General features: G+C 33.5%; 1 protein-coding gene across 2 annotated transcripts in view; it reads right to left on the minus strand.

The window, feature by feature from the left end:
• The window catches only part of AK7 (adenylate kinase 7), a 29,869-nt gene that overhangs the window by 5,157 nt on the left and 12,081 nt on the right, over positions 1-12,631 (minus strand). For both annotated transcript variants that reach the window (XM_065063553.1, XM_021292508.2), the window contains 8 exons: positions 12,415-12,492; positions 11,522-11,671; positions 9,050-9,178; positions 8,617-8,755; positions 6,948-7,076; positions 5,878-5,946; positions 3,937-4,134; positions 334-554 (listed from right to left, as the gene is read on the minus strand). In XM_065063553.1, the coding sequence (XP_064919625.1) occupies positions 334-554; positions 3,937-4,134; positions 5,878-5,946; positions 6,948-7,076; positions 8,617-8,755; positions 9,050-9,178; positions 11,522-11,671; positions 12,415-12,492 (1,113 nt within the window). The remainder of the gene's footprint in view (positions 1-333; positions 555-3,936; positions 4,135-5,877; positions 5,947-6,947; positions 7,077-8,616; positions 8,756-9,049; positions 9,179-11,521; positions 11,672-12,414; positions 12,493-12,631) is intronic.

A 12,631-nucleotide genomic window follows, 5' to 3' on the forward strand; every position in this document is an offset into this window, starting at 1 on the left:
ATTGTGCAATCTCATAATAAAACTATATTTCAACTCTGTGTGTATGATTGGCAGATTGCACACTGGGCAAAGAAGCATGAATTTGGAATAACACTATGGCGCAGCAACAACAAGAAGAGTATCATAAAAATATTCTGAAGACATGCTGAAAGCAACAAGCAAAAAAAAAAAAATGCCATGTCTGTAATGAGACTATATTTTTTAGAATGGGCCTCAAAATGCACTGTGGACCAAAAAAATTATGCCACACTTTCCCAATGTATTTGTGTAGCAGGTTGCTGGGAGCCATCTAAAACACATAAATAATTTAAAAAAAAAAATGCATTAACCTACCCACTCTTCCCAATTTGCCATCCTTTCAGCCCTTTCCTTAGCTTCTCTATGTTCTCGTTCAGCTTTTTCTTGAGCTTCTCTGACAAGGCTTTCCTCAGCTGCTTTGCGTTCCAGAATCTCCTTTTCTTCATCTGTCAAACCATAATTCCGAGGTTCCCCAATTTCCTTGATGATCTCTTTTAAAATAAATCTGTTCTCAGGATCTTCAAATTTGGCTACATCTTTTAAACAAAATAAGAGAGAACTTTTCAAGATTTTTTTTTTTTCAATTATCAGTGGACATTAGTAAATAACTGCATGACCTAAAAATATATGGTGTTCACATTGTTTGAATTTTCAAGTATAAGATGTCGTTTTCAAGTTGCTTAGGTAATTTTTCTGCTACACAGAATGAAGTTTTCTACATCTGTTTTTTTTTTTTTTGCTAGTTTCAGCTAAAATAGCTTTTCTCATTAAGATGATGTAAGGGAGAAATGTATTAAAATATTTTTTATAACTTCTGTTTCTCAGTTGTAGCTTGCCTAAGTTTTGGAACTTGAAAACGAGGCCATCCAACTATCAGAGATGTCCCAGTCACCAATCTTATGCCAACTTATCCAGATAAATAAAACCATCAGATTTTGACCCTGTGTCCCCTGCAGGTTGCACAATAAGTTGTTAGGATTTGGCAACAAACTCAAAAGTTTTCACTCAAACAGATTTACAAATACACAAGAGTTAAACTCTTACTATCTTATATCTACAAAACAAACCTGTAGCTTCATGTAGGAACACAGAGACAGAGCAAGACCTTCTGTTTCATTTCATTCCTTCTCCCTTTTAATTGCTGGAGACTACTTGTGTATCAAACTTTCAAAAAAAACCCAAAGAAATAAGGAAAAGAAAAAGCAGAAAAATGCAGACTGTCTCCAGGGCTTTCTGGGCTCTGTATGCATTCAGTGTGAAAATACATCTGGCAGGGTTTAGCCATGTTCATGGAAAAAAGGAAAAGTGGACATACCAAGTATGCAGAGAATACAGAGATAAAGGGCTTGTTCATTAGTAAGGGACTGGAGATGTAAAGGCACAGAAATGAGCAAGGAGAGCAAGCAAAGGAAGGGGAAAAACCAGAACAACTAGAACACAGATTTTAGATGAGAATCCAGTAGTTCCTAGTCTACAGACCTCTGCTTTATGAATTTATTTGGTAAGCTATTGGCAACACATGCTTCCCATTTCTTTCTAATCACTAATTCAGACAGCAGATAGGTGTCTAATACTAACATCATTATTCCAAGAGTTTAAGTGGTTTTGATTTGGACCTGAAGTCCAAAATGTGCTAATTAATTAAGGAGAAAGCTAACATAATTCTATATAATAAAATTTACTTTAGAGCTGCTTCTTTCAAAAAGCAGGAATTAAATTCCTTAAGTATTCCAAATTAAAAGAATAATACATTTTCTATGTCAAGCAGTCAATTGTTTCTGCAATTTTAGCTGCACCTGGACATACAAATTGCAGGGCAAGCCACTTTTCTGGTCATTTAAAGTATTGCTACAAACTCTCTCAGCAGTGAAACTGATGTGTCAAAGACTGCACTTTTTTCTTAGATGGCCAAGCAAGGTTACAATGCAAGTATTACAGCAATCATGAATAACTGCATTTATCCTTTTAAATAAAAAATGATGTTATCACTGATACTAATTGAGAGGAAAGATCACCAGCAAAGGACTTCATAATTAACATCTTCAAAGGAAATGGCTGTTATAACGTTAACATGCCTTTTTGTAGATGATCTAACATGCTTGTGTCGCCACCCCCAAATTGCAGATGAGAAAGAGACACAAGATAACTGACTTGCAGACTTCATGCAATGAGTCACAGTAACAAAGTAGAGTTTCCAGAATCTTGAAGCCCACTCCTTTGTACTAATCATACTTCAGGCTCAGAAAAAATGATAATCATAAAAGCAATTCATAAAGCCATATGTTATTATTTTCTTAAATTAAGGTGGAAGAAAGATTTTATCCAGTCAATATTTAACAAGTCAAGCACATTTTTTTTAACTATTTCCCACTAAATTCCTTCAGAATACATCTGAGAAAGCAGTTGGCTCTCTGCTTAAACCTGATGCTACTTCATTCTATGGATCTGATAAACAAACTGGAATATCAAATAGAATGAAAGGGTATTTGCAGTGCTGAAGGTTCCTCACTTAAGTTATCTTACAACAGAAAGCAAAGCTGTATGTTTGCATATTTTGGTGGATAAAAGTCAGTGATGTGAATACAGGTGAAGAGGCAGTTCCTGAAATAAACACGTCATACAGATGATGCTCATTTGAAGATAAGAATCAACACTTTTAAATGAATGTGAAAATCATCTATAAGTCACTGAATATTACAGTTGTGATACCTCAACAATTAAAACCAGTAGATCAGTGAGTTTCCGTATTTGGAATGACCTAGAGGTTATGAACAATATTTGTGCATAATTCTTAGCAGAAAACCCTGCAATATTCTATCATTGAGTATACACTTCATAGTCCCTACAAAAATAAAACATGATCTTGGACAGTGTTACTACTTGCATATCCAGAAGTGTATAAAACAAGAATGTGACCAATCGGTAGCATCAGACCTTAATATTTAACATTTCTCTCATTTACTTTCTGTAGCAGAATTACCTCAATTCTAAAATTATTACTAACACACTGTTTTTTTCCACTGCTACATTTCCTAGCAACACATGTATGGTATTATTCTCAAGATAATCTCCATGACTGACATTAATTATAAAAAATTAGGAAATCAGTTATGATTGAGGCTGTTCAACAATTAACTCCTCATTACTCATCTCAAATGGACATTCCAAATAACAGCAGTTCCATTTTAGTTGCAGGCTTTTCCCCTTGTTCTTTCTTTTCTCCTCTCCTCTCCCTCAGCCCACCCCCAAACCAAACCAACCAGTCAAACAAAACCCACCAAACAAAACCCTACGATTTTTCTTAAGAATGCTGTTACCCTGATCTCGCTCTTCTTGAATAATCAGATTATAGTAATCTTCTCAAGATTTCCCAGTGATCACAATGATCTAGATAGTGTATAGGGAAGACAACTTTTCTTACATACAGGTATAGTGCAAAACAGATTCAGTCCTAACCATCCAGCTTGAAATTCTAATAATTTTCTTTCATGTTTCATCATTTACAGATTACCCAGTATATTGTCATGGAACCTGAGGACTCATCTAGAGAAAAAAAAATATAAGCAACTATAATATTTCAAGTCCATGAAAATATACTGTTAAACCAATCTGGAAGAATGCCAGTGCAGAGGTCTGTAACCTAATTTAGAAAATTATTCTGATAATTCAGCCTACAAAAATGAGCGATCAACCCCCTATTTTTAAAAACAGGTTAACTGTATGCAAACAATTCAGAATCCTTATGAGTATACAGATATTTTTGCAGGTGTATAATTAATTGCTTGTTGTATATGTATTCTGAAACATTAATTAAAACTTTATATATGTATACACTTACTATGATCTTTGCAAGCATTAAATTCGTAACAACAGAAAATTTACATTCATATTTGATCTATTAATTTTATTATTTCATACCTATGAACTGAGGATGTATTTCAAGTTCATCAAAATAGTTGAGAACAGTGTTATCATCTGTGTTTGACTCTCTGAAGAGATTCAGAGATTGCAGGAACCGGTCCTGGGTATAGTGAGTTCCAGCAACAATTTTCTCTGGCAGATTTATTATTCTGTTTATAAGAAATTCATCAGATGCAGTCAAAGAAATAACAAATTCTGTGAAAAAGAACACATTGTCAGCACCCATATATTATTTGTGTTAGTAATACATTTTAAACCACAAATGAACATCAATAGAAGTGAATTGTATATATACCTTCATAGAGAATTTAATTATCAAATGCTTATATTCAACTTTTCCAGTTAGAGATATCCAATAATATTAAGAGACATGTCTGTAAAGAAGCTACATATTCCAATTTCACCCAATTCTTTCTTAGCACTATCAACAAAACTATTCTTGCAATAAATAGCACAAAAATCTTAAGAACAGCAAGACAGTGTAGTCCAAATTTTCTGAGAAAGCTTTCATACTACCAATATATGTAATAGGTATAGGAGGAAAAAAAAATTCTTATGAATGCTGCAGCCAAAGCAGCAGGTAACACTGGAAAATTCAAAAACTCATATCAAGTCATCAAAAGTCTTCACCCTGTATTGCGATTTTTAATCTCACAAATAAAGGTGTATCTGCTGAATTAAAGTGACATTAAAAAATATAATAGTACATGAAAGATGCTATGTCACCACATCCCATAAAATTCAGTGTCAATGTTATTTTAGTACTATTGGTAGACAAAAGCCCTAGAAATCTAGGATCCATAAAAAACCCCCATTTCTATTCTTCAGTTCAGTGGTCTCATATTCATAGTTTCATTATGCTAAATCTTGCAGTATTTTATTAACTCAACAATCAATCTGTGTTTATTAAATAAAACTTAATATAATTTATCATAATATATTACAATATTTCTATTGAATATTACAATATTTCTACTGAAACATGTTAATTTAACACAGCCAGGAAGTATCTTTTCTGCCAGCAGTGGGAAATTTGCAGAATCAAGCACAGACACACCCTCTCCCCACTGACTCCCCTGCCCTGCTTTCAAAAAAGCTGAAAAAAACCCCCAAAAAAACAAAAACAAAACAACCCCCAAAAAACGTCTCCAACAAACAAAAATCCATTCTGGACCTTTTTATTTTTTAAAACAAGTTTTCTCCAAGGTTGAGAAGGCAGCTTCTTAAAACAGATCCCATGCCTGAAGTACCTGTTACAGGAGAGAAAATGGTACTTTCTCCAGCCCATCATAATAATTCACTCAATTTCCTCCTTTGAATTTTTCAAAAAATTCTGGATTTTCTTCACTTCCACTGAAGCCAGTTAATCATCATTTACTGAAGCACTAAGCATTTGAGATATTCAACCTTTATACTAACTATACACATCTTGTAATGCAAAATAGTTCAATGTAATAAAAACTTCCAAAGAAATCAGAAATGGTAAAAACATCAGGATGAACCCATTTCTGCATAGATGAAAACCACTCTATTTTAATTCTCCGTTTAAGCGATGCGTTAAAATGAGTTTAGTAACATCTTTCAAGATATCCCACTAAAGATAAACTTCATTTTTTTTAATATGCCAAGTTCACAAGCTAATGTTTATTCCATTAATAGCTGTTGCAATCACAACAAAAGCAGCCACTGCTATTGTTATCAGCCAAGAGCTGATGGCATTTCACAAAGAGGAAAAAAGAATAGAACATCCACAAACTGAGCCAAAACCTTCCTTTTGATTGTTCACTTTTCAATAAGAGGGCAGCAGCACTACACAGATTAGATATTTATTTTACATTAAATTAAATATTAACAGATGGAGTGATATTTCATTCTTCTTGGTGGTAGTAGTATTTGAAAACTTCTCTGTTTATTTAAAAATAAATCTACTGAACTTACCAGGTATGATTAATTTATCAAATTTAGGCATTTTGCCTCTAATTTCTTCTTCTTCATCTTCATTTTCCGCTAAGACAACAGTAAGAAATGATTGATATTCATTTGAGGAAACAATACAATTATATTTGCTAAAAAACAAACACAGGTTTGTCTATATTGAAATTATACTAATTATTGGAAATTAGTCCAACCAAGACATTAGTTTAGAGAATTCAGGAAGTAATTCATGCTGTCAGCCACCACAGAATTCTACCTTGGGATAGTAACAGTTGTTTGCCTATACAGCAGAAGTATGCACATGTATACACAATTTTAAAATGTGTCCATATTGCTGGTGTGACCCCAGCCTCCCCTCCTGCCAAGTGCATTTTTCTGCCAAAATCAGACACAGGGCTGAGAAGAATAAGTAGAAATGTTTTACAGTACTATGGTTAAAATGGTTTCTGTCACTGAGTGTCTGCTGTTCCGAATAGTCAGTAAAGCTGCCTGGAGAACACGAGCTGAGCATGACAAATTACAGCCCATCAAGTTAATCTGAACAAGACTAAATTTTTTTTCATTTAAACCTCACAATGTCATTTACATATGGAGATGATTCTTGGTCTTAATACATGAACAGTGTTTGCCCGCAACTTGAAATGTCACAGAGCTCTCCTGAAGTCATATCTACAGCAGCTAACCTAATATACCCACTCTAACCTGGCTCACAAAACGTGTCTTAGTGCACTAGCTGGATCCTCATTAAGCAGCCCTTAAACATTCTGAAGAAATCCTGCCTTAGAGCTTCCTTGAGTGCAGTAGATCAACAGAGAACCACAAAGTGTCCTCCAGACTTCTGCATTTCCTTATTACTTTGCCAGCAGAGGTAGTCAGAAATCTATCTTGTGTTTAAGTTAAATAAGGTGCATTACAATCCGTCTTACATTTTAAGCATCATTTGAAAACAACTTTGTTTTCATGTCCTGCACGGCAGTCATTACAGTGCTGATGCACTTCAACAAATGTAGCACTGAGAACAGTAACGATAATGATGTATTAGCAGCAATAAAAACAAAAGCAGTGGTACTTACAATTAAAAAGATCTTTTGCCTGGTCATAGGTCTCTGGGAACCCATCTAAAACATAACCCTGGTTTCTACAAGGCATAGATTTGAGCTTATCCTTCACAAATCTAATAACATACTGATCCTCTAGTTGACCTAAGACATAAAGAAGGTTTACAATTACCTCATTTGTGGAAAAGAGATATCCGAAATTATTTTACTAACATTTTAATTAATTTATCAGAGAAACTTCTATTTAGATCCTAAAAAAAAAGTATTTTGAGTTACTATTTGTGTATTACATATTGTCAGTGCTCTATAGAACATAAACGTGTAGCTGTAAAATAAAATTACATTTTTATTTAGAAGGATGTAAATATTAGAATTTTAAAGATACTAAACATGAAATTAAGTTTGGTTTAGAATAATGCCATCAGATTTGAACAGAAGCAGCAAAGAAATGCCTATAGAAATAGATGAGACAAAGCAATCTTTTTCTATTTACAAATACCAGTAAGGCTTTAAGATAGTCTTGCAAAACAAATGTGAGATCAGTGTTACAAGTTTCATTTTCAGATTAATAGATTGAATTATGAAGTCATTAATTAACTTGGCCTACATTGTTGAGCAAATGTGTGCAAGTAAAAAGCTTGGTTTGACCTGATTTTTTGTCCTTTTGCAATTATTTACTCCAGTTTCTGACTTTATTTTGCTTTGGCTTTTAAAAGCCTTAAATATATATAAACCATTGTAATAATAACAGTCTGTTACTTTTTTAAAAGCATTACTATTTTAAACAACCAGACAAGGCATGTAGAAGAGATGCTGCCATAGATCTTATCACTGAAACTTTTGGGTGTGTTACAAGTTCATGGCTTTGCAGATACACAGGATCAAATCAGGCAAACCTTTAGTGGTAGGATGCATTTTTAAGGGGAATTGCATTATACCACATGGAAAATGTTAAGTACTAAATAAAAAAAGTTACTTTATTAATCTATCATCTGTATCATATATATATATATATATACATATATAACTTTATTAATATAGAAATGATAATTAGTGCTTTTAAGTAATGGCAATTTTTATGGACTTTTTTCAATCTGCAGACTTCAAAATTCTTTACAGGCTTCAGTAAGTACCCTTTACTTTTTAGAGGTGGCCAAAATTACATATAAGGTACTTAAAACTCCACAATCTCATATTATGGTGCATTAATTCCTTTCTTTTACTAGAATACTTTTTGTCTTTACAATTTGATAAAGATATACTTTAGTAACATTTTATTTTTTATTATATAAATTATGCTTACTGTTCTGAGAAGAAAACATGATGTTAACTAAAAAATTCTGGCCAAGAATCTAATGCTTCTGGATATACCATTGTTACATATATATCAACTTGTAGGATAAAAAGAATTACATAGAATTTATAAAGAAGTAGAAAGAAAGAACTTCTACAATTGAAAAAAGCACCACAGTATTTAAAACATGTATTGCATTTAATATACAAGGTATATAATGTAAAACACTGTATCTGATTTTTAAATAAGCTACATACAAATGGATATGGCACGATTCTTGCTTTTAGTAGGATGTAGGAGTTTTAAAGCACAAATTTGTTTCCTGATTTTCAATCTGCATAGAGTTGCACTAGTTACCTGAATCCCATCTTAGTACTTTGTATTTCCTACCTGCATTCTGCTCCATGCTTTCTTTTACTTCAGCTAATAACTCCTGTGCTGCGTTTACATTTTCACCCTCCTCCTCATCATCTTCTCCCTCTTCTCCCACACTGTCAGAGTCCAGTTCTTTAGAAGTCACAGTTTTCTCCTGAAGTCAAAATCAGAAATATCAGTAGGCTCAGAAGCTCCACAGCCAAATTTATTTTATACACAAACATAAAATTTTTTAAAAATTAAAAATTCATTTAATGAATGTTCCTGGACAGTGACATACTGAGCAACCTTCATTCTCTAAAAAGAGTCCAGTGCATCCCCCAGAGGTGATCAGTATGTTAAAAGATGCTTCCATTCTAAAATAAAGGAAGTATAACTAATTTTTTAATGATGTCATACATTTTAAAACCACAAAAATTAATAGCAATATTAGAAAACAGCGACATACCAGATTTGCTATTGACTCAGAGATCACATCACTTATCTTAATGCAATGCAGCTTGTAGTGTTTGCAGAGTTCTTCAGCAATGGTAGATTTCCCAGCTCCAGGAGGACCATGAATGCAAACTTTGAGAGGCTGGAAAAAAAAAGATACAACATCATTCAAACAATACAGATGTTTTCATGTAAAGTCTTTTTACTATAACTAGTAGGAAATAGCAATTATTATAATTAAAAATGAAAACATATTTTAGTTTTATTCACACAAAGTATTTATTTTCTTGCTGAATATCCTCTATATGATCCATAGACTCCGAGTAGCACAGTTACTTAATTTAAATGTACAACTTCATCACTGGAGAAAAAGTATGCTTCTATTTAGTAGGTTTACAGACCAACTTACAGTAGCACTGTTACTTATTGAATAATCAAAAGAGATGAAACACAATCCTGTAGATAGGATGCAGTGAATTTTGGAATGAGGTGGCAGCAGTTTGGTATGGGCTCCAAAGGAGCCAAAGGCCCAAGCTGTAGCTGGGCCAAGAACTCCTCTAGTTTCAATCTGTTCTCTGAAAACCCACAAAGGAGCAGAGCAACACAGTGAGCGTTGATCCATATGAGTCTGGAACACTGACCGTGTGATTTATGCATGAATAGTGTGTGGGTTTTCCAAGACTCATTTATCAAGGAACAAAGAAATTGTGGGTACAAGGAATCTCGTGCCAACCTTTCTGTCGCATGTGATTTGACTATGAGCCAACCACTTTTTTCCATACATATGACAGCCTGGGTGAGCCTTCTCTGAGAGCTCCCTGCTCGGCAGCACGGCTGCATGGCTGGGATCTCCCCTTGAGCTGGGACACCTCTCAAGGTTATTCCTCAAGGCAGAGAGACCTTTTACCAACAGTAGATCTTTGATAAGTGATCGATAGCATGCTGAATTAATACTAATTAAATGTTTCTAATCAATGAAGGTACTCAATATTAATTATTATAAACTTTGTATAGATAATTCCATTAGACATAAACTGTAGTACATTTTGGACTTAGTCTACTACTTAGACTGAGTTTGGATCTGGACACACCTGGGCTCCATAAGGAGTTTAGAAAGCCAGGGGGTCCACTCTGAACCTCAGGACTCAACGTGAGGTTCTTCCTTACCCTTTGTGTCTGTGGTCTCTGCAAGAATCATTCTAACTCAATTCTAACTCAATTTCCTGTTGTATGTTCCTTCCATGCAGTAATCAATAAGGTGAACCTTGCCATCAAACTTACTGAACCTTGGTAAACCACTGTTAAACTTTGTTAAATTCTACCCAATTTATTAAATACTGTCAAATTATTATTTTACCTCAATAAAACATGTTGCTGCTTCTCCCTCTTGAGTAAGGTACATTCCACTTACCTGTGACATAGCTATTCTGCCATACACATGCAATAGCTCTGTTTCACAACTGAGTTAGAGTTGCTCTCATCACAATGATTATATTGACCTCAAATATTTCAGATCCATCACAATCTTAAGACATTATTGATTTATAATTTCAGCCTACCTAGCCCATAGATGAGCAAGTGTAGATTTATAGTATAGATGTATTAAATCTAGTAGTATATAGTATAGTATAGATTTATTAAATACATCGTGCAACAAACTCAAAATCATACACCACTAAATTCCTATCCTAATTCAGTAAATCTGACAGTGCAAACTCTGCAAATTCAATAGAATAGTAATAGGGTCAGAATTCTGGCTAACCTTCCCTCTTCTTGTTGCTTAGTATGTCTATATTTTGTACTGAGTTTTTTGAACTATACACATACGTACTTCGATGTAGTAGTTTAACCCAAACAGATCCGGTAATCCTTCAGAGGGACACAGGGACTTTTAATGAACAACCTCAAACAACAGTTGTTTTTCTGCACCTTTCAATAACTACTTCCCTATACATTTGAACAAAGAAGTTCTAAGTATTGAGCTAACATAGGAAACAGCAAAGTTGCTCAATAAACTACTCAATGGAGCAGGGTAAAAAGAAAGCCACTTTGCAATTGAACATCCTGGCTCACTAAATATAAAGAAAGACACAAAATACTTGCCTATCTACTGACTATTATTAAAAACCTTAAATAAAAGATACACTTATTGTGTTCTTGAAGCAAAATATATCAGGAATGCCATATATTGCATACAGAAACTAGTTTCAGAACACAAGCTTCTCCATCATGAAGCCACTGTGCATTTGCAGAGTTTCAGTTTTAGGCATAAAAGAAATAAACCTAAATGATTGTTGTTTTAATTAATATTCCCTCTTTTTAACCTCCTCAATTCAATTTTCAGTTTTTATGTTCATTTGTTTTGCATCTGTATCAGCTTTCCATGTATTTTTACTTAAGGAAATTAAAGCTTGCACTCATATAACAATTTATATTGGAAAAAAAATAAAGGAGCACTTTAAAATAGCATACACCAAAGCATTACCAGTATTCCTCGACTTTTCTTGTATTCTTTCACGATTTTTTCGATGTTCTCCACAAGTCCTGCCTGAGCAACCCACTTAATGTTGAAAATCTCTTTAAGAAACATAGATTCCATGCGCAGGTCCACGAACAACATATCCAAATGCATTTGCTGAGGGAGCAAAGCTATATTTATTTTACAGACTTAAGCTATGCATATTAAAAGAACACTGTTAGCTTAAACTAGAGTCTAGAATGGAGGGGTGACAATAGAAAGAATCAAAGCATAGGGAAAGAAAGTTTGTGCACAAAGCTAAACAGACATATAAAGCTTTTAAAATACAAACATTTTCAACGTATATTGCTACTTGAGTAGAACTACTCAGGAACTACTAAAACATGAACCATCAAACAATGATTCTTTACAATATAGAGGTTTCATATTATTGCAGGGAATAAATAACCTCCTTCATAAATGTACCAAGTACCATCTGAAAACAGCCAGGGTTGTAATTTGTTTATTTCTCCTATGAACAGTTTATTTCAGACAAGTAGATTAGTACAACATAATTTATGTATACTATGTTCATCAGCATTAGTAGCATCTCTTTTTTTTTGTTATTTTTATCATTTTGTGTAGGTTTTGTCAGAGTGTTCCAATCTGCTCAGTGCATCAGTGACATCAGTGCTTCACTCTTCCTAAATCAGGCTCTAACTCCTCAAAATAGCCTGCTCTGTGATGGTTAAATTTTGTTTTATTTTCTAAATTTAAACTCCCTGTATATAGTTTTCAGGCATGCTTTATGGTTAAATTTTTTGGGTGATATAAAAACATAAATTATATATTTAATGATATTGTACATTTAAGTTTACATACTTTCCATAACTAATAAAAGGATTTTAAAAAGTACTGACTGTTAACTCCTTGATCAGGAATGCATTTGCTTTTGGAATCTTCTCAGTTTTTCCTGGTCCAACATTTTTACTGATACACTATCAAGAAAAAAAACCAACACACTTAACAAATCAGATTCTTAAAAAAAAAAAAAGAACAGTATTTCTGCAGATAAAATCTGTGCTTTACATTTTATATTACAATATACCTGAAAAATCAGTGAAATAGATCAAAGAA

This window comes from Columba livia, chromosome 5 (genome assembly GCF_036013475.1).
Source record: "Columba livia isolate bColLiv1 breed racing homer chromosome 5, bColLiv1.pat.W.v2, whole genome shotgun sequence".
NCBI lineage: Eukaryota > Metazoa > Chordata > Aves > Columbiformes > Columbidae > Columba > Columba livia.